The sequence below is a fragment of the Balaenoptera ricei genome, chromosome 3 (assembly GCF_028023285.1).
Source record: "Balaenoptera ricei isolate mBalRic1 chromosome 3, mBalRic1.hap2, whole genome shotgun sequence".
NCBI lineage: Eukaryota > Metazoa > Chordata > Mammalia > Artiodactyla > Balaenopteridae > Balaenoptera > Balaenoptera ricei.
In genome coordinates, this window is record NC_082641.1 from 175966494 (window position 1) to 175988838 (window position 22345).

General features: G+C 38.3%; 1 protein-coding gene across 3 annotated transcripts in view; it reads right to left on the reverse strand.

Annotated features, from left to right (window-relative positions):
• The window catches only part of LOC132363088 (zinc finger protein 177-like), a 33503-nt gene that overhangs the window by 2570 nt on the left and 8588 nt on the right, over positions 1 to 22345 (reverse strand). Inside the window, exons 2-7 of one of the 3 annotated variants that reach the window (XM_059918484.1) lie at positions 19909 to 19991; positions 8619 to 8650; positions 1868 to 1953; positions 1133 to 1259; positions 604 to 696; positions 8 to 90 (exon numbers count right to left, since the gene is read on the reverse strand). In XM_059918484.1, the coding sequence (XP_059774467.1) occupies positions 8 to 90; positions 604 to 696; positions 1133 to 1259; positions 1868 to 1953; positions 8619 to 8650; positions 19909 to 19973 (486 nt within the window). In that variant the 5' untranslated portion in view covers positions 19974 to 19991. The remainder of the gene's footprint in view (positions 1 to 7; positions 91 to 603; positions 697 to 1132; positions 1260 to 1867; positions 1954 to 8618; positions 8651 to 19908; positions 19992 to 22345) is intronic. The other 2 variants (XM_059918486.1, XM_059918485.1) reach the window with 2 other exon arrangements.

The window sequence follows — 22345 nt, forward strand, 5'->3', positions numbered from 1 at the left end:
ATCTCACCATTTTTATGCCACTGGAAGTTTTCTCCCCAGGAACATTCTGCGTAAGAATTGCGTCTTTTGATTTAAGTTGAGTATCCCGGTCTGAAAGTGAATGGGGAAATTTTTTATAATTATTGGGAGAAAAAGGAGGGATGAAAGAAAAAAGGAGGCAGGCACCCTATGGATTTGTTTTCAAATAATAACACTAAATATAGGAAAATGTGAAAGAGAAGATGCAACCAGTGACCAGAGAAATTAATTTAGGAACTTGGCTCTGGAAAAAGATGCCAATGATAGGGACAAGCAATGGAAATGAGAGGTATTTTACTAAGGATTCTGGAGGCTTGAGACAATAAGAGAAGGTATTATCTGGAAAGCAAGTGGGGAGAACTGAACAAAAAGTATTCAAGGAAATGTGAAATTGAAAGAGTAATTAAAATAGTTTTTTCTTTGAGACCAAATGGAAGTATGAATGAATGGAGAGATGGTGAAAGAAGAAAAAGCTCATGTAATGGCCTCTGCCTTCTTTCCCACAATGACTGACATTCCCAACTGTATCACCCCTCACAGGCTGTGGCTATTCCATACAATGACCCCTTTCTGCCTGGGGCTCACCTCTATATGCACCTTGGAGAATTCCTCTCTGCTCTGGCCTCAGCTCTTCCTGCTCCACCTCAGTGATCAGACTGTGTTTGCAGAGATGATACCCTGCTCATGGGGAAAGACACATGATGTGGGGAGACTGTGAAAGAAACAAGAAATCTTTCCACAAAATTGATTCCAATACTTTGGTTTTAAAGGATTCTGAAGATAGGCAAGTACAGCTTTAGGAGCAGCAAAACAATCAGATTATATAACTATTTCACAGGGCCCCAAAACAGACACGCACACTCCTTGTCCCACACGACCTGACCCTTGAATTCCAAGCCCAAGATCTGCAAATTACCTAAATTTTCTAAGGATCGAGAAAATACAATCAGTGCATTTTCATGGGAAGCCACAAGACTGCCCCACAAGGGCAGGAACCATCCATTCTGTGTTTACCATGTACTGCCATTCTTTTCACAGTTTCTGGAACAGATATGTGATGAAGAACTATTACGTGTATGAACAAATGAATATGAAGGAATGAGGTCAACTTTACCCACTGAGGCCAGGTTCCTAAAGTTCTCCAGCATCACGTCTCTGTACAGGATTTTCTGAGCAGGGTCCAGCAGTGCCCACTCCTCCTGTGAAAAGTCCACTGCCACTTCCTCGAAGGTCACCGAGTCCTAAAACATCACACGTACACAGGTTCAGCCAAGGACCATCTCTAACTCTGAACCAGAAAGATGGCGAGTGAGGCTGACAGAATTTGGGAAGGAGACCCAATGTGTAGGAAGCTCAGACATGCTTCAGAGGTCTCATTATTTGACCCAAGACTCAATTCTTGGAAATTTCCACTTTTGTCCTCACTCCCTGGACTATATCATCCAGCAGCTTAGCAGCTTTTCTAACACAGTGGAACTGATATTTCCACAACTAGGTTGTGAGGAATCTGCCAGTCTTATTGAAGATCAAGACTGAGCATATTGCAGAATGAGAAAAATGCTTAGAAAATGAATGAATGTCTTTCCTAGTGAAAAAAGTCTTTATTTTCCTTCATGGCACCCAGCAGAATATGCAACTAATACTCACCCTGGAGGATTATCTGGAAAAAAAAAATTAACAAATGTTGAAGCCTTTCCTAAGACATCCTCTATCTCCCATTCTGAGAAGCCCAGAGAACTGGGGAAGCCTGAGGCCAGCCTGCTTGGGCTGTGAAGCTGTGGGTCATGGGCAAGAGATGTATCCTTTAGGAACAGCAATGCTTTTTTGGAAACAGTAACTTCCCACATACCTGTGACCAGGTTGTCAGCGATCCTGCAGCCATTCTTCCTCTTGTGTCTCCCTCCTGGTCAGGCTCCTGGCCTGGAGCATGCAGACCTAGAGAAGAAGAAAGAAGCCATGAGAGTCAAGGCCTGACAGATATTCAACACTTACAGGCCTGGAAGCTTCCTCACACTAGCTTTAACCATGCACACACAAATGCACATATATGCACATATACATACAAACAATACAGTACAGATTTTATCTCCCTATCCAAGAACAGTTAGGAATGGGAATACTGTATGTACTTATTTTTTAAACTTTTCCCTAGACTGAACCACCAAAAATGCCTAGAGTCACTCACAACTCAGGAGCAATGAGCGCTCTAGTGTTAAAATTCCTCAAAATGCCATCTGTCTGTATAAGAAACCAGGACTCCTTTGGTAAATAGCTGAGTCCAATGTGGAACAAGAAATGTTCAAGATGAGCCTGGAACAGCTTATACCAGAAAGCAAGGAACCTACCACACAGGAGAAAACTTAAAAAGGTTCCCACTGGCTTAAGATGGAACAATTTAATAAAGAATAATGACTACAATCAGTTGAAATATACCAAATGTAAAACAAAGCCATGAGTCTATAGTGTTACTAAAAAAAACCCTCAATGGTCACTACTGGAGGTGGCCAGGATATAATTTTGTTACTCTGAAAATTCGTGAAAAGAGTCAAGCGTGTAGGGCTTCCCTGGTGGCTCAGTGGTTAAGAATCCACCTGCCAATGCAGGGGACGTGGGTTCGAGTCCTGGTCCGGGAAGATCCCACATGCCGCAGAGCAACTAAGCCCGTGTGCCACAACTACTGAGCCTGCACTCTAGAGCCCGCGAGCCACAACTACTGAGCCCACGTGCCACAACTGCTGAAGCCTGCATGCCTAGAGCCCATGCTCCACAACAGGAGAAGCCACTGCAATGAGAAGCCCGCGCACCGCAAAGTAGAGTAGCCCCTGCTTGCCACAACTAGAGAAAGCCCGCACCCAGCAACGAAGACCCAACACAGCCAAAAATAAATAAATAAATAAATAAATTTATTTAAAGAAATGTAATTAAAAAAGAGAATCAAGCATGTATCACCCCGCTCCCTCCTTTATGAACAATATTTTATGATTACCAAATAGTTGCGATAAGGGAAAGCTCTTTATAGAACAATCATAGAAACTTTATTAGGAGCTTCATTTATTATGAAGAAAATGCTAGAATCAGAAAGTCACCATTCTGCAACCACTAGTAAATTAATGGACCTAGGCAATGACAATAAATGGCTATTAAAATATTAGGTGAAAAGTGAATGGGGATGTTTATTTTCAACTTTTAATTTTGAAAAAATTTCAAACTCAAAAGTTGTGAGAATAGTGTAAATATGATGAACTTCCCTATACTCTTTTATCAGTTGTTAAAGTTCTATCACATTTGCTTTCTTTCTCCTCTCTCTGTAGGGGTGTGTGTGTGTGTGTGTGTGTGTGTGTGTGTGTTGTGTGCGTGTGTGGGGGTGTGGGTGTTTCATCAAGAATGATATTGAGAGGAATCTACTTGAGAGGAAATTGCGGATGTCATGACCCTTTTCTCCTACATTCTTCAGAGTGTCATAGGAACTTAGAACATTCTCTAACACAAACACAATGATTGAAAGCAGGACTTAATATTATCTAACATACAATCCATATGCAGAATTTTACCAACTGGCCCAGTAATATCCTTTATAGCAGTCACTTTTTAAAATTCCCATCCAGGATCACGCCCTCAAAGTATGTTTCTTTAATCTTCTTTAATCTGGACCAGTCCCTCAGCCTTTCTTCATCTTCCCAGGTTTGAAAAGTCCAGGCCAGATGTTTTACAGACAGCCTCAGTTTTGGTTCATCTGTTGTTTTCTCATGATTAGATTCACAAAGTTCATTTTTGGATGACGTATTATGTGATTGATGTTTGTCCTTCTCTGCATCACTTCAGGAGGCTTATGATGCCAGTCTTGTCTCATTATTGATATTAACTTTGATCATTTGGTTAAGGCGGTATGCAGCATGTTTCCCCATTAAGTTACCCTTTTTTTCTTTTGTAATTAACAAGAAATCTGAAGGAGATAATTTAAGACTAAGTACATGTGCTGGGGAACTTTATAAAGTAAGGTCAAGCTCACACTGGGACCAACTGATAAATCTTAACATCTCAAAAGAGACATCTGGACATCATTAGTTCTGATATGATGTAACAAGAAATAACACCAATTATAAAATATTTTTGCCAAAAAAAAATCCTAACAAATCCTTTAATTAGCAGTTTATAGAAGGGTAAGAGAAGGAGACAGAGGACATGTTAAATGATATTATATACAGGACATAATCAGACAAATCCAGTTTGGAGGAGAAAGAGGAAGGGAGAACTCTTCCTGATTAAGAGACTTAAGAGGCGTAACAATCCATTGTAAAGTGTGGCCCTTAGATCTTGATTCGAACGACTATAAAAACACATTTGAGATACTTGGGGTTAACAGAACACAGACAGGGTATTAGACGATATTGGTAAAGAGAAAAGCATCCTGGGTTTCAGCACCAAAAAAAAAAAAAAGAGAGAGAGAAAGCAGCCCCTGATATGCAGGAGCTGACCTGGTACTCTCAGCTAGGCCTTGCTGTTGTGATGAGCTGGCCTGAAACTCACAGCAACGTCTGGGTGTTCTCCTGTTCAACACCCAAAACAGCAACAAGACAAGGTCACTCTGTGACCATGATATATTGAGACAAAAGCAAGAACACTCTGTAATTGTGTCTGAACATGGACAAAATATAAACATTATGTACACCTCAAAAATGACCAAACATCCCCCTTTTCTGGCTAATATGAGTGACTGCTGCTTGTTTATCAATTATAATTTTAGTCTCAGTATAGTTTTCCCCCTTTGTAGGTAACATTTACTAAGATGCCCAACACAGAATACCCTTGCACCCTACAACATCCAATCCAGAACTCACCCCAAAAGCACCTAATACAAGCCCCAATTCTTTTTTTTATAGGTTAGAAAAATGTGTGGGTTCGTTTGTTTTTTTATATTAAGGCTTTGTAGTTGCATTTATTAAGTTCCTGGTTTCAGCTGGCATCTTAAAAATATATCCCTTTAAGTTATATGATGTTAGGTTCTCAATTGACAAAGGTCAACTAGACACTGACAAAGTCTAAAAAATGCCCAACATTGACAAAGAAATTAGTTTGAAAACTAGAGAATCTGCCTTCAAAAATAGCTATTTCTACCAAAGTGGAAAAAAGGTATTGTTGTTGGATTAAACTACAATTTTATTTTAAATATCACCATCTCTCGGGAAATATCACTATAGCTTGAAAAATCACATTCACTTACAACTCACACTTTTTTTTAAATAAATTTATTTATTTATTTATTTTTTGGCTGTGTTGGGTCTTCGTTTCTGTGCAAGGGCTTTCTCCAGTTGCGCGAGCGGGGGCCACTCTTCATCGCAGTGCGCGGGCCTCTCACAGTCGCGGCCTCTCCCATTGCGGAGCATAGGCTCCAGACGCACAGGCTCAGTAGTTGTGGCTCACGGGCCTAGCCGCTCCGCGGCATGTGGGATCTTCCCAGACCAGGGCACGAACCCGTGTCCCCTGCATTGGCAGGCAGATTCCCAACCACTGCGCCACCAGGGAAGCCCACAACTCACACTCTTGATCCTTGAAATGACATTTTATAATTCCAATATGCAGTATGCTTCTGAGTCAGTAGTTTTATCCTGGATGCCCTTTAAAGCAACCTTTTGAATGTTAAAATGATGTATGACTTTTTATTAAACTTACTAGCCAATTTGCTAGTATTTATATCAAGAGCAATGTTCCCATTTTTTAAAAAAATATTTATTTATTTATTTGGCTGCACCGGGTCTTAGTTGTGGCACGTGGGATCGTCAATCTTCGTTGCAGCATGTGAGATCTAGTTTCCTGACTAGGGATCAAACCCAGGCCCCCTGCATTGGGAGTCTTAGCCACTGGACCACCAGGGAAGTCCCTCCCCTTTCTTTTTTAAAAGTAATTTTAAAATTTATTTTAATTGAGATAACAATGATTTATAAAAATAAGTTTCACGTGTTCAAAACCAAATTCCTTAATAAGTCTTTTCTAACACTCTCTTACTGAGATATCCCACAGTTCACCATGGTGTGCATTCTGCCTTGCTGCAGTAAGTAATAAATCCAACTTGTTTAACTCTGTGTGCCCCTGGTGGTCTTTAGCTAAAGACCACTGATAACATCAAGAAATACTGTTAATTTGGGGGTGTGTGATAATGGTGTTGTGATAATGCTAAAAACTTCTGTTAAAAGTTTACTTAAAAAATTTTTTGATTGAAGTATAGTTGATTTACAATGTTGTGTTAGTTTCAGGTGTACAGCAAAGTCATTCAGCTATATATGTGTGTGTATATAAATATATATATATACACACACATATATATATTCCTTTTCAGATTCTTTTCCATAATAGGTTATTACAAGATATTGAATATAGTTCCCTGTGCTATACAGTAGGTCCTTAATTTTTACCTGTTTTATATATAGTTGTGTGTATCTGTTAATCCCAAACTCCTAATTTATTTAAATTAGGAATTAAATTAAAAGTTTATTTTTATTAAAGAATTGTCTTGTCAACCCTCAGAATGGGAGAAAACATTTGCAAATGAAGCAACTGACAAAGGATTAATCTCCAAAATTTACAAGCAGCTCATGCAGCTCAATATCAAAAAAACAAACAACTTAATCCAAAAATGGGCAGAAGACCTAAACAGACATTTCTCCAATGAAGATATACAGGTTGCCAACAAACACATGAAAGAATGCTCAACATCACTAATCATTAGAGAAATGCAAATCAAAACTACAATGAGGTATCACCTCACACCAGTCAGAATAGCCATCATCAAAAAATCTACAAACAATAAATGCTGGAGAGGGTGTGGAGAAAAGGGAACCCTCTTGCACTGTTGGTGGGAATGTAAATTGATACAGCCACTATGGAGAACAGTATGGAGGTTCCTTAAAAAACTAAAAATAGAACTACCATATGACCAAGCAATCCCACTACTGGGCATATATCCTGAGAAAACCATAATTCAAATAGAGTCATGTACCACAATGTTCACTGCAGCTCTATTTACAATAGCCAGGACACGGAAGCAAGCTAAGTGTCCATTGGCAGATGAATGGATAAAGAAGATGTGGCACATATATACAATGGAATATTACTCAGCCATAAAAAGAAACGAAATGGAGTTATTTGTAGTGAGGTGGATGGACCTAGAGACTGTCATACAGAGTGAAGTAAGTCAGAAAGGGAAAAACAAATACCGTATGCTAACACATATATATGGAATCTAAAAAAAAAAAAAGGTTCTGAAGAACCTAGGGGCAGGACAGGAATAAAGACGCAGACGTAGAGAATGGACGTGAAGACACGGGGAGGGGGAAGGGTAAGCTGGGATGAAGTGAGATAGTGGCATGGACTTATATATACTACCAAATGTAAAATAGATAGCTAGTGAGAAGCAGCTGCATAGCACAGGGAGATCAGCTCGGTGCTTTGTGACCACCTAGAGGGGTGGGATAGGGAGGGTGGGAGGGAGACACAAGAGGGAGGGGATATGGGGATATATGTATATGTATAGCTGATTCACTTTGTTATAAAGCAGAAACTAACACACCATTTTAAAGCAATTATTCTCCAATAAAGATGTTTTTAAAAAAAAAGAATTGTCTCGTAAGTCTCTTGCTCTGTAACAGTTCTCCTTCCTCTTTTGCCCCCAGACTGGGTTAGGCTGGTTGTATCCTTATGATGTCCTTTTCTTTTAGAGATACAACTCAAATTCTGGGTGAAATGACATGATGTTTGATATTTGTTTTAACATGCTCCAGGAAAACAAAACTCAGTTATTATAGTAAGCAAGGGGAAGAATTAAGAATGCAAAATCGTGGTAATCACTGAAGCTGGATAATGGGTACAGGGAGGTTTCATCATAGTACTCTTCACTCCTGAGTATGTTTGAAAATCCATAATTAAAAGTTCTAAAGAAAAGAAAGATAACTTTCCATACAGAAGGAGACAGACAGAAAATGTACTGGTCTAGACCTTGGCATCAGATATAGTAGAAAAAGAAAATCTTACGTTTTAGTCCAAATTCACATTACTTGTGTAATCCAAAATTATTCCCTCAAGAGAATAATTTTATTTAAAGAAGGTTCTAGGTTTCATTAAAGAGGGTCTCCTAGGCAATTAGTGTGAGCAAATGGACCTATCTCTGGAAAACTCAACTTCAAGCCAGGCCTCAAAGGATTCCCACAGATAAAATTCTAAGTAAACTGAGGAAGTCACAGTTAAAAAAATTATGAAACACAAATATATAAAATATATAGTGTACCATGAGTGAGAAGCAGTCAAAACACAGGCAGCAGGAAAAAGAAAGCACAATACTGCAGGTATTAGACTTTTTAGACATTATGTAAAAAAAAACCCTATATTTAACAGGCTTAAAGAAATTAAGAGAAATTTGGATGAATATGGAATAAGATACGCTAGAAATGATGAAACAGTTTTAAGAAACAAACGTAATTTTTAGAAATGAAACAGACTCGTTGAAGTTAGAAATTCAATGCAAGGATTAACCACCAGATTAGAACTTTGTTACACCATTTGATGAGAAACTAGCTAGGAATTTCATAGAATTAGTAAAAGACACTAACCTTTGGATCCAGGAAGCACAATAAATCCCAGGCTGAAAGAATAAAAAGAAATCCACACCTACATTTATTTTCTTCTTTGGTGTTTGATTCCCCCCCCCCCAACACACACACAATCTTAAAAGTAGCCAGGGAAAAAACCCAGGTCACCTAAAAAGGAAAGACAAACTGATGTCTCACGTCTCAACAGCACCAAGGTATGTCAGAAGAAAGGACGACACCCTCAGTGTGCTGACAGAAAAATAACTTATCAACTTAGAATTCTAAATCCAGTTAAAATATCTTCTTTAGGTTCAAGGGTGAATTTATGAAATCAAACCCTGAATCTAATCAAGCTTCTGGACTAACTACTTTTAATAGGAAATACAGAGATAAACAAGTTAAATAACACAAAGCAGCAGCAATCAGCTAAATCCATAATGTAGGACAAACGCCTTGATATCTCCAATAAGTCAGTGGATTAAAAAAAAAAAGGAAAAAGGAGGAGGAGGGGATAAAACAAACTTAAGAGATACATATTCAAAAAAACAAGGTGGGTACCCTGTTAAGATCCTGATTTGAACAAACTGTAAAAAGATATTCTGGAGACAACTGGGGAACTTTGGAGTTTGCCAGGTGGGAAAATGCGGTGATGGTTATGTACCAGCCAGAGACGCATGCTTAAGTACCGATGAAAGGACATGATGTCCAGAATCTGCTGTAAAAACACTCCAGAAAAAAGAAAAAGCAGGTGACTAGGCTACCAGCACTGTCCAACTCTTATGTACACTATCTAATACAATAGCCACCATTTACATATGGCTACTGAGCACCTGAAATGAGGCTAGGGTTATTTAAGTAATTTACATTTTAACTTAAATTTGAATAGCCACATATGGCTAGTGTATTAGACAGCTCAGGCCTACGGGATCCAAGAATGGTAAAATATTGATAATTGTGAAAACTGAGTGTTGAAGATATGATTCGCTATATTATTTTCTCTACTTTTGTGTGTGCTTGAAAATTTCCATATGAAAAGCTTAAAGTTTTAAAAGGGGAGTAAAATAAAGACATTTTTAAGTAAAGACCCAAGAGAGCTTACCCATCTAAAGATTATCACTAAAGTAAATTCTCAGTATTCCAGGAAATAGGAATTTGTATGTCTGAAATGTTAAGTGAACTTTGATTATATAAAATAATAATAGCAATATCTAATTTGTGAGATGGAAAAGCAAGCTGGAATGCTACCGAATAATAAAAATATATAAATTGGGAGGGATGTGACTGTAGTCTTATGCTCCTGGTATTCTTCCGTTAGAGAATAAAGGTATTGATTAGCTTTAGACTTTAAGTGTGCGTGATAAAATAGCTAGGGCAACTACTGAAGAACACAGTGGGTTTAACTCACAGGCTAGAAGAAAAAATGGAATGAGGAAAAAACTTCAATTATTACAAAGGTAAGAAAAATAAGCAGGGGAAAAAAACAACAAAAGCAAGTAAAATAAACAGCATGTTGTAAGATGGCAGAAAATGTCTTTATCAATAATCACAATAAATGTACAAATAAATGGACTGAACTCTATAGTTTAAAAACAAAGACTGCCATGTTAGATTAAGATAAATTTCAGCTCTATGCTGTTTCACGAGATGCCCTAAAAACAAAACAACACAGAAAGACTAAATCTCAAAAATGGAAATGATATACCAGGCAAATATTAACCAAAATAAAGTTTGTTTGGCTAACTTAATTTCACACATTTTTAAGACAAAAGGCACTACAACAGGTAACTACATTAGGATATAAGATTCAATTAATGAGAAAGTATAAAGATTCTGAAGTTGTATACACAAGTAACATAGTTTCATAAAAGTTATAAACAGAAGCTAACAGAATTAAAGTAGAAATTGACAAACCTCCATCAGTGTAAGAGACTTTAACACACTATTCTGAGTAATGGATAGATCAGAGGAAAAAAAGAGGATTTGAAGGTCTGAATAGTAAAATGAACATCCTTCATCTAAAACACTTATAGACACTACTCTCAATAAATAGAGAATACATATCTTTTTCAAGCATAAGTGGAATGTTTACAAAACTGACCCCACTGCTATACTATAAAGCTAGTCTTAAGTCTTTCAAAGAAGATGTATACAGATATGTTCTCTGACCAAAATGAAATTAAGTTATATATTAATTACAAAAGAAAATTATGTTGAACCATATGAAACTGCCATTTTTATAGGTTAAAAAAAAATGTTGAACGTTAGCAGTTTCACCATAGTTCAATCTAATAGAAAAAAGCCATTGACATCTGGAGTTTAGAGAACATTATTACACTTACGAATAACTCATGGGTAAAAGATATAATTAATGAATTAAATTAGAAATTAAAAAGTACATTAATACTATGGTTATTGATCAGTGCTAAGTACCAAAACTTGTAGGTTGCAGCTAAAGTGGGCCTTAGGGAAAAAAAATTAGGCTTTATGTACTTATATTAGAAAAAAGTTAAAAATTAGTCTACGTTTCCAATTTAAGAATTTAGGGAATTCCCTGGCAGTCCAGTGGTTAGGACTCAGCACTCTCACTACGAAGGGCCTGGGTTCGATCCCTGGTCAGGGAACTAAGATCCTGCATGCCACGCGGCATGGCCAAAAAAAAAAAAGGATTTAGAGGAAAAAAAATCTCAAAATAAATTTTAAAAAATTGAAGGAAAGAAAGAATAATATAATGAACTAGAAAACAAAAATCCAGAAAAGATCAAACAAAAAATATTGATTCTTTGAAAATTAATAGGAAAAATCATGCAAGATTATTCAAGAAAAGAAAGAGGGAGAAGGTGCAAAGAAAATTGAAAAGCAAAAAAGAACACAATTATAGATGCTGCAGAGATTAAACATGTAAGATATTGTGAATGACTGTATGCTAATCAAGCTCAGAAGTCACAGGAAATAGCTCAATTCCTAGAGAAATAAGACTAGAAATAACAAACTGAATAGTCCTAAAATAATTATCAAAAATGACCTGGACAGTGAGAGTTGCACAACCTGTGATTGTGATTAATGCCACTGAATTGTATGCTTAAAAATTGTTATAATGGCAAATTTTATATTGTATATATTTTACCACAATTTAAAAAATGTATAAAAGTGGAATAATCTGGGTTGTTGCTGACCCCCTCAGAGAGACTCCAGGTCTCTCCAGCCCAAATAATTCACTGCCCAGATAGATTCTTTAAAAAACAAAACAACAACCAAAAAAGCAAAAACAAAATAAAGAACTAGGCATATAAATTTTTCCCATGAAGAAAACACCAGGCTCAGAGGTTTTATAGATCAGTTCTGCCATTCAAAGAAGAGAGAATTCCAATCTGACTCAAATCTTTCAGGGATTAGACACACTTATGCAAAACTCCAGAAATGTGCACGATCCAAAACGTCACGTGTGCATTTTGATTAATCTATGACAGTACCTTACATAATTACCATGGGGGGAAAGAAGGGGAGGGGATGGACATGCCACTTTTAAGATGACGTCACAAAACAGTTTGCCTTATCAAAGGGATTACCTTGACTAAGTAGATAAAGGAAGAGGAATGTTCCTTGAGATTGGTATAATACTGATATCAAACATGACAGCCATTATAAGAAAACAAAATGATATGCAGGTCTCATTAATAAACATAGATACAAAGAGTCTATAGAAAATAAGTCCAAATCAAATACATCAAAAAATGAGAAAGATAATACATCAGAACCAAGTTGAGTTTATCCCAGGAATGCAAGAGAGGCTTACTGGAAAATCAATTAATATAATTTGTTTCATGAATAGATCAAAGTAGAAAACAGTATGATCATCTCAATAATACAGTAAAAGTGTTTGATAATACCCAACATTGCATAATGATTTAAAAATAATTTTAGCCAACTCTATTAAGAAAACCTCAATTTTTAAAATGGGCAAAATATCGATTTTTCTAAAGAAAATACAATGGCCATTAAGCATATGAAAATATGCTTATTGTTAGCCACCAGGAACATGCAAATCAAAACTACAAGATACCACTTGACACTCATTTTGATAGTTATAATCAGAAAGACAAATAACAATTGGTGAGTATGTGGAGAAATCAGAACTCTTATTTGCTGGTGGTAAAGAATAATGGTGCAGCCACTTTAGAAAACAGTTTGGTAGTCCATCAAAATGTTAAATATACGATTATCATATGAATCAGCATTCCACTCCTAGGTATAAACCCAAGAGAAATGAAAACGTAAGTCCACGCAAAAACTTTAACAAGAATGTTCATAACAGCATTATTTACAATAGCCCAAATGTGGAAATAACCCAAATGCCCATCAAATTATGAGTGGATAAATAAAATGTGATGTATCTATACAAAAGAATATTATTTGGCCATTAATAGGAATCAGTACTGACACTTATTACAATGTGGATGAACTTTGAAAACATAGTGAAAGAAGCCATTCACAAAAGACAAAATATTGTATGATTCCATTTATATGAAATGTCCAGAATGGACAAGTCTAGAAAGACAAGAAATAGATTAGTGAGTGGTAGCCTGGGCCTGGAGGGTAGGGAAGAATGGGGAGTGAGTGCTAATGAGCATGGGATTTATTTCTGGGATGATGAAAATTTTCTAAAATTAGATTGTGGTGATGGTTGCACAACTCTGGGAATATACTAAAATTCACTGAATTGTACATTTTAGTTACATGTTAATTATAGTAAACGAGGAAAAGAGGAATAGAAGGAAATGTCTTTAAACCTGAAAATGTATCGAAAACATAGAGCAAACATTTCTATTTACTAGATACAAGCTGAAGGCCTTTGAGACACAGAAAAAGAAGTGGCTCCTTCTACTAATCATGATATAGACAGTGCAGTAAGTTGGGGAGAGCGAAAAAGGATGGGGAGACATGATAGGTTGGAGGACTGTAAAGGAAGAATAAACCTGTCATTCATGGATGATATGTAAACATCCAAAAGCATCTATAGGTTAAGATTATTTGAAAACTAAGAGAGGTGTGCAGCTTGCTGGATGCAAAATACACGTTCTGAGCGCTCAAAATAGAACGGGGGCAGTTGGCAATACCTAGGAATATTACACATGACCCGACAACTTTAGTTCTAAAAATCGACCTTAAAGTCCTAAGTACAGAAATATGAAGAAACACGCACAAGCCTATTCAGATGGGAACAACTCAATCGTCCACCATAGGGAACTAGGCTGCTTCCACACACTAGAGAACTGTAAGCCAGTTCAAAGAAAAAAAGGGCAGATCTCAGTGAACTGATGAGTACTTCAAAAAATGTCATAACGGAAGAAAATGAGGTACAAGAAAGGGCATCTTCTTAAGGAAAAGTAAAGTCTGACTTGGGGGAGGCCTTTTAAAGAGGGGAGGACAGGCGATGGAGAAAAGACCCTGCTGACGCGCCCTGCCTTTATTTCCAGACCCTCCTCCTCCCGGGGACAGACCGCCGGAGCAGTCGTTCGGGAGACGGGAAGAAGCCGCGGCCCCAGCAGGCACGAATGGAGCGGGTTGGTGCTCGGAGGACAAGCGGGGCGTCCTGAGGCCCCGGGCGGGAAGTCGCGCGTGAAGCCCGGCAGGAGGCGCCGCGGTCCGAGAGCAGCTGGCGCCATAAACCTTACCCTTGACCCCTCCCCACTATCAAACGGCCCTTCCAGACTCGTGGTCGGAACCTGGATTTGGGCCCAGCCGGATCGGACGCCAACGTTTATGGAAACGGGCAAGATGCGCGAAGCAGCTATTGAGGACCAAGCCGCCAGCGGACGCGCACCTCCGCTTTGGGTCCCGGGCCTGAGGCTCCCGCCTCCAGTAGTTCAGTACCCCCCGGAACTCCGACGGGGGAGCGGGGCTGGGAGGCGGGCCCGGAGAGAGTGTCTGAGGCCTGGCCAGGGAGCCTGGGCACAGAGTTGAGGCGAAGTGCAGGCAAGTTTATTTTAAGCGAAGGAGGCTTATCAAGTAGAGTAACTTACTCTTGATTGCACATTTAAGTAAAATGGTGCGCAGGCACTTGAGCCCGGGTCTTTGACTCCATATGGTCTCCTCGATGGAAAAAGTAGAGGTCCCCAAGGTTTTGAAAAGGAGACTGAGCAGTCAGAAGGGAAAAGGAGTCCAAACTTCACTACTCAGCCATTATGGATTCTCTTGCGGGGTCACTGCCCCTCCCCTCTTCCTAACCAAAGCAAGCCCCCCAGAAGTCAGAGAACTTTTTTGTCCGGACTCCAATTTAAACAATGATTATCCTGGTATTAAAAACAAAAAACAGTCTCGATCAGCACTTTAAGCTACCTGCCAAGAAATGGATTTTATCAGGGCCAAAAGAGGGCTGATTCTTAAATATGCATAACCGGAACCCATGATTTAAAACGGAAATCTGGTAGTAGAGAAAAGACGGATTTTACGGTGCTTTGGGGTTGTTTTTACTACAGTTAGACAGCGCAAAATAAGGATTTTAAAAATTTCAATAACTTCCTCTCTGTGCCTTTTCTAGACACCCCCATGAATAAAACATCTGCCTAGACATAAACTTAATCATTAGGAGGGTCCTTATTATTTAACGGAATCACCCATATCTGGAGATCTGTATTTAAAAGCTCAACCCCTCGCGGCTGACCATGCCTCTCAGGCAGATGGGCTCCATAAAATATCTGCCCATGTACAGAAGGGCCCAGAAATCTTAGGCACTTAATTACTAATATTAAAGACTAGGAGCATGTGTTTAAACCGGAAAAATATTAATCTATATTCCATTCCAAAAATATTTTAAGGAGGCTAGGTTCTTTCACCACATAATGAGCACAGCCTGACAAGGCAGTATCATGTGAACTGTGGACTCCAGGCTTTGCTCAAGCAACAAAAGCATGGTGTTTTGAGGCAGAAGTAAAGTGCCCACTAGCCTTTCTCAGCTCCACTGTAAACACATGGGGGTTAGCGTCCCCAACCCTCTTCAAAGTCGAAAACACCAGTACAACTTAACAGTTGGCCCTCTGGGTTCTGTACCTGCAAATACAACCAGCTATGAATGGTGTAATGCTGTAGTACATCCATTGAAAAAAATCTACATATGAATGGACCCATGCAGTTCAAAATCTTGTTGTTCAAGGGTCAACTGTAATGACGTATATCCATTAGAGTATCATACAGGGTATTTTTCACTGCCCTAAAAATCCTCTGTGCTTTGCTTATACGTTCCACCCATCACTCTCACCAATCCCTGGCAACCACTGATCTCCACAGTTTTGCCTTTTCCAGAATGTCATATAGTTGGAATCATACAGTATGTAATCTTTCCAGATTGGCTTCTTTCACTTAGTAATATGCATTACTTAGTATATGCATTAAGGTTCTTCCATGTCTTTTCATGGCCTGATAGTTCATTCATTTTAAGCACTGGATAATATTGTGTTTGGATGTGCCAGTTTATCCATTCACCTTCTGAAGGACATCTTGACTACTTCCAAGTTTTGGCAATTATGAATAAAACTACTATAAACATTCATGTGCAAAGAAACAAAAAACCCCCAAAGCATGCATGTACTGGTTTTTGTGTGGACATAAGTTTTCAACTTACTTGGGTAAATGTCAAGGAGTGTGAATACTGTACCACTCGGTAGGACTATGTTTAATTTTGTAAGAAACCACCAAATTGTATCCCAAAGTGGCTGTACAATTTTGTATTCCCACCAGCAATGAAATGAAATTTCCTGTTGCTCTATATCTTCACCAACATTTATCATTATCAGTGTTCCAGATTTTGGCCATTCTCATAGATTCATAGATTTGTAGTGGTCTCTTTTCTTCTGATGATATATCATGTGGACCATTTTTCAAATGCTTATTTGCTATCTGCGTATCTTCCTTGGTAAGGTGTCTATTAAGGTCTTAATCCATTTTTAATCAGCTGTTTATTTTCTTATTGCTGAGTCTTAGGAGTCCTTTATCAGTTGTGTCTTTTGCAAATATTTTCTTTCAATTTGTGCTTTTCTTCTCACTCTCTCGACAGTGCCTTTTTTAGAGACGTTTTTAATTTTAATAATGTCCAGTTTATCAATTATTTCTTTTATGGATCATGTCTTCCATGTCATATTTTAAAAAGTATTGCCACACTCAAGGTCTTCTAGGTTTTCTTCTATGTTATCTTCAAGGAGTTTTATAGTTGTGTGTTTAACACTTAGGGCTGCAATGCATTTTGAGTTAATTTTTGTGACGAGTGCAAGGTCTGTGTCTAGATTTATTCTTTTGCATGTGGGTGTCTGGTTGTTCTAGCACCATCTGTTGAAAAGAGTTATATTTACTACATTCCATTTCCTTTTCTCTTCTGTCAAAGATCAGTTGACCATATTTATGCTCAACATCATTAGTCTTTAAAAGTATGGGTCTACCTTGAAAAAAAAACGCACACAGAAAGGCAACTCATTTAAATAAAAATTTACTTGGTTTTCTTTTCCAGTATCAATTTTCTTGTATGCAGTAAGTGAAAACATGTACTCCAAAACTTTCCCAAGGTCTTATTTAAAAACCTCTTTGTAACAAAGGTTTTTCATTAAAAAAAAAAAAAAAAAACTTTTTAGGATTTTTATTTATAAAAATATATAAAAGATATTCATTGAAAGCATTCTAATTGTTTTTACATTCATACATAATCTCTCCAGTGTGAATTTTACAATAAATTAACACAGCCTTTTCCACACTCCCTATATTTATAATTTATGGTTCTTCTCCAGTGTGAATCATGTTTCCTAATGACAAAGAACAATCAAAGGCTTTCCTATATCCCTTTCACTCAGGGGATTTCTCATTATGTGTGATTTCATACTTTCCCAAAGCAGAGAAAAAAAACTAAACAAAATCCTATACTTTTTACATTAGTAAGATTTTCACACCTGTGAACTCACAGCTGACTATTAAAGTATAAGGCAGAGCAAAAGGCTTCCCACATTCCTTACAATAAGGTTATCTCCACTATGAATTAGTACATGTTCAGTAAGTGTGAAAGTATCAAAGTCTTTCCCACACTCTTTACAAGCGTAAGTTCTCTCTCAAGTGTGAATGTGTATACATTCAGAAAGGCATGAAGTATTACTAAAGGTTTTCCCATATTCCTCATATATATGGCTTCTCCCCACTGTGAGTTCTTTTTTTTTTTTTAATTTATTTATTTATTTATTTTTGCTGTGTTGGGTCTTCGTTTCTGTGCGAGGGCTTTCTCTAGTTGTGGCAAGTGGGGGCCACTCTTCATCGCGGTGCGCGGGCCTCTCACTATCATGGCCTCTCTTGTTGCAGAGCACAGGCTCCAGACGTGCAGGCTCAGTAGTTGTGGCTCACGGGCTTAGTTGCTCCGCGGCATGTGGGATCTTCCCAGCCAGGGCTTGAACCCGTGTCCCCTGCATTGGCAGGCAGATTATCAACCACTGCGCCACCAGGGAAGCCCCCCACTGTGAGTTCTTAAATGTTGAATAAGACATGTGGATCGAGTAAAGGATTTCCCACATTCCTTACATTCAAAAGGTTGTTCACCAGTGTGAGTTCTCATGTGTACTGTAAGGCCTGATGAAATAGTGAAGGCTTTCCCACATTTTTTACATTTATACACTTCTCTCCAGTATGTGTTTCTTTTATGTTGACTAAAGTATGAGGATTATCTAAATGCTTTACCACATTCCTTACATTCAAAAGGTCTTTCTGTGCACTCTTCATTTCTTAAATTTTTTAAAATTTAATTATTTATTTTTGGCTATGCCAGCATATGTGGGATCTTAGTTCCCCAACCTGGAATAGAACCCGTGCCCCCTGCACTGGAAGCGTAGTCTTAACCACTGGACCACCAGGGAAGTCCCTACACCATGCATTCTTAAATGTCAAATAAGAAATGAGAATCAAATAAAGGCTTTCCCACAGTGCTTATAAGGTTTTACCCCAGGGTGAGTTTCCAGGTGCCTTTTAAAGCAAGATGAAATACTAAATATTTTCCCACATTCCTTAAAATGATAAGGCATCTCACCAGTGTGAATTCTTCATATGTACAGTAAGGTATGAGGAACTAGCAAAGGCTTTTCCACATTCCTTACATTTATAAGGTTTTTCTCCAGTTTGAATTCGCATGTGAATACTGTTTTGAGGAAAGTAAACTCTGGGCTGCACTCCTTACAAACACAGTGTTTCTAGTATAAAATCGTATATGCTTAGCAAGATCTGGGGAATAAGAAAAGGCTTTTTCAAGTTTCTTACATTCTTAAATGTTGAATAACATGAAGATTGAGTGAAAGTCTTCCCACATCCTTTACACTCATAGGGTATTTCTCTAGTGAGTTCGCATATGTACAAAAAGGTTTGTAGAATGAGAAAGAGCTTTCCTACGTTCTTTAAAAGCATACGTCCTCTCTCCACCATGAATTCTTATACATTCCCTAAGGTATGAGGAAGAAGGTAAGCCTTTCTTACAGTCAGCGCATTTACAGGGTTCTCTTGAGTGTAAGTTTTCTTGTGAACCAGGTGTAAATTTTGGTTGAAGCCTGTTTCACACCGATTATACTCAGAAGTATTCTCTCCAGAATGGGTTTTCTTGTGTAGATCAAGGGCACAGTTTTTTATGAAGGCATTTTCACACTGATAACACTCACAAGTTTTCTTTCTAATGTAAGTTTTCCTTTGAGCCTTAAGGCATGAGTGTTCACTCAAGGCTTCTTCACAATGGTTAAAATTGATTTCTCTCCAATGTAGTTTCTCTCCTGTCGATGAAGAGATTAATGATGACTTAAAAGGTTTTCCAACCTTGTTATATTCAGAGATTTTCCCCTCTGCCTTGAATTCTGTTTTTCTATACAAGAAACAAATTAGTATGGTTGAAGTTTTTTATTTGTTTTTGTTTTTCTTCCATTTTCACTGCAATGCATGGTTCCAGACCCTTAGTGCTTTCAAGCAGAATGAAGTGATCGTTCTACTAGAAAGTTTTGTTGTATTCTTTACTTTCACAGGGATTTTTATAGAGTTTAGCTGATAATTGATCAAGATGAAATTATTTATCAAAACTTCATCTGAATGACATACATGGGAATATTCAGCTGAGTGAATCTGTGTGAAGAAATATATCGTGAGGGGTGTTTAAAGTTTTTGCCAAATTCACAATGCCCAGAGACTATGAAAAACAGGTGAATGACACTAGTCTCAAGTATCTGTCATAGTTATCGTGCTGCTTTCCTATCTTATGGAACTACTAATCTTCCACTAGTGTGGAAAGCAAGGAATTATATCCTGTGAATCTTACCATTTCCACCACACTGGATTTTTTCCCATCCAAAATATTCCACTGAGGTGATGACCATCTGGCATTAAGACAAATTTCCCAATCTGAAATGAGATTTAAAAAAATTATGTTCTTGGAGAAATAAATGGAAGGAAGATGTTAAAAATGAAGGCCAATGTGTATTTACTTTCAAACATTGACTTAAGATATATTTTAAAACAAAAAGAAAGGGGCTTCCCTGGTGGTGTGGTTGTTAAGAATCCGCCTGCCAATGCAGGAGACACGGGTTTGAGCCCTGGTCCGGGAAGATCCCACATGCCGCAAAGCAACTAAGCCCGTGCGCCACAACCACTGAACCTGCGCTCTAGAGCCTTCGAGCCACAGCTACTGAAGCCCGCGCTCCTAGAGCCCGTGCTCTGCAACAAGAGAAGCCACCGCAATGAGAAGCCCGTGCACCACAGCAAAGAGTAGCCCCCACTCGCCGCGACTAGAGAAAGCCCGCACACAGCAACGAAGACCCAACGGAGCCAAAAATAAATAAATAAATTTATTTAAAAAAAAAAAAAAAAAAAGAGATAAGAAGTTTGGCTGGACTAAGAGTTTGGCATGATAAGGTGCTGTGGTCAAATTGGTAGGTGATTTACTAAGAAATGATTCTATAAATGTTGAGACTGACAATGAACAGAAAGCAGCATAACCAGGAAAACAACATTGAAAGGAAATGGATAAAGAGCTTAATGCAAATGCAAAATTTAAAGGAAAAAAATGGGACAGATCCTACTGTCAAGCCAAAAGGAAGTTTAAGAAGGCGAATGAAAAGTTGAAAAGAAAGGGAAGTGTGAGGTACCCAAGGAACCTCAGAAACCAAATGACCTCAGCATCCTTAGAAAAAAAATTCTTCAAAAGCCTCCTGTTTAACATTTCCAAATGGACTGCAGCTCTCATGGATTACAGCTGTTTCTCATAAAGAATCACATCTGCCTTCTCCCTCACTTGGAAAACTCTTCCATTTTCTTCAGCTTTCCTCTTTGTTCCACCTGAAAGATCAGACCAGGTCTGCATAGCTGGTGCCCTGCTCTCAGAGAAAGATGCCTGATGTAAGAAGAGCATGCAAGGGATGACAAATACTTCCACAAATAAGGGGCCAAGACTCTGCTCTTCACAGATACCAAATACTGTCAGGTATAATTTGAGAAGCAACAAAATTGTTCATGTCAACTTTATCAAACCAGTAAATTTTCAAATAAAACTAAAATGCAAACACACACATACTCTCTCTCTCTCTCTCTCTCATTGTGCACCAAAAGGGTTGTCAGTCTTTTGCCTAAAACCCAAGCTCAAGCTTATATACATAATTTTGAAGGCCTAAGCCTTTTATCCTAGAAAAATTAAAGCCAATACAATGAACAGATCTTCATTTTTAAGAGGAACAACCTGGCATCAGGCAATTGCCATCTCCATCAATGTTCCCTGGAGAAAGAGGAAGGGAGACTCAAAGCCTAGACAGGTTTTATGTTCTTCCATAATCAACCCCAGGGCTTGATGGTCCTCAAGCCCCTTCTCCTCTCTACCTGGACGTATTCATGGTGACCTCATCCAATTACGCAGCTTTAAGAGCACCTCTCTCACCTAACTGAACGTATCTCACCACAACTAGATTGTGACCTCTTCTGGTCTTATTTTTCTCTGTTGACAGGTTAGCCATAGTCCTGAGCACATTACAGACACAGTAAATGCTGGTAAATGAATTATTCCTCCAGTGACAGTACAAATTCTCAGAAGCACATGTTGGCTCCCTGTCTATCAGAGCAAAATGAGAGCACACAATCAGCATGGATGAATTGGACTGAATTAGTAAATACTGGAATGAATTAGTAAATACTGGAGTGATAGTATCATTCTCCTGTGTAAATGAAAGGCCCTAAGACCTGAGGAAATTTAACTGGGGACTCAGTCCCTAAGCAGGCCCTATTTGAAACAGAAGCTCTGTTTCACTAGTAGGAAACATATCCACCTGGTAGGAAGAAGCATGCGCTTTTATAAAAGAATAGATTTCCTACTGACCTGAAAATAATTTGTCAGACACCCAGTCACAATCCTTTCCCCTTCTGACTTCTCCTCATGAAAAGAGAAAAAGTCTTGAGAAAGACAACCTTGAGGAGAAGAAACAAAACCTGAGAATCCAGGCTGCCCACAGTTTCCATACTCACAAGCCTGGCAGCCACTCCACACTAATTCTAAATGAACACACACACACACACACACACACACACACACACACACACACACTGCTGCCATAAAATGCCCTATAGCCCGCCTCATCTGAAGTCAGAAATGGGATTTGGGGCTTTGATAAACAAGAAGAAGAGTTTAATAATCTAATCTCATTTTACAGATAAAGAAATTAAAGTCCAGAGAAGTAAAACTGTTGGGTTTTTTTTTTGGCTAACAATAACAA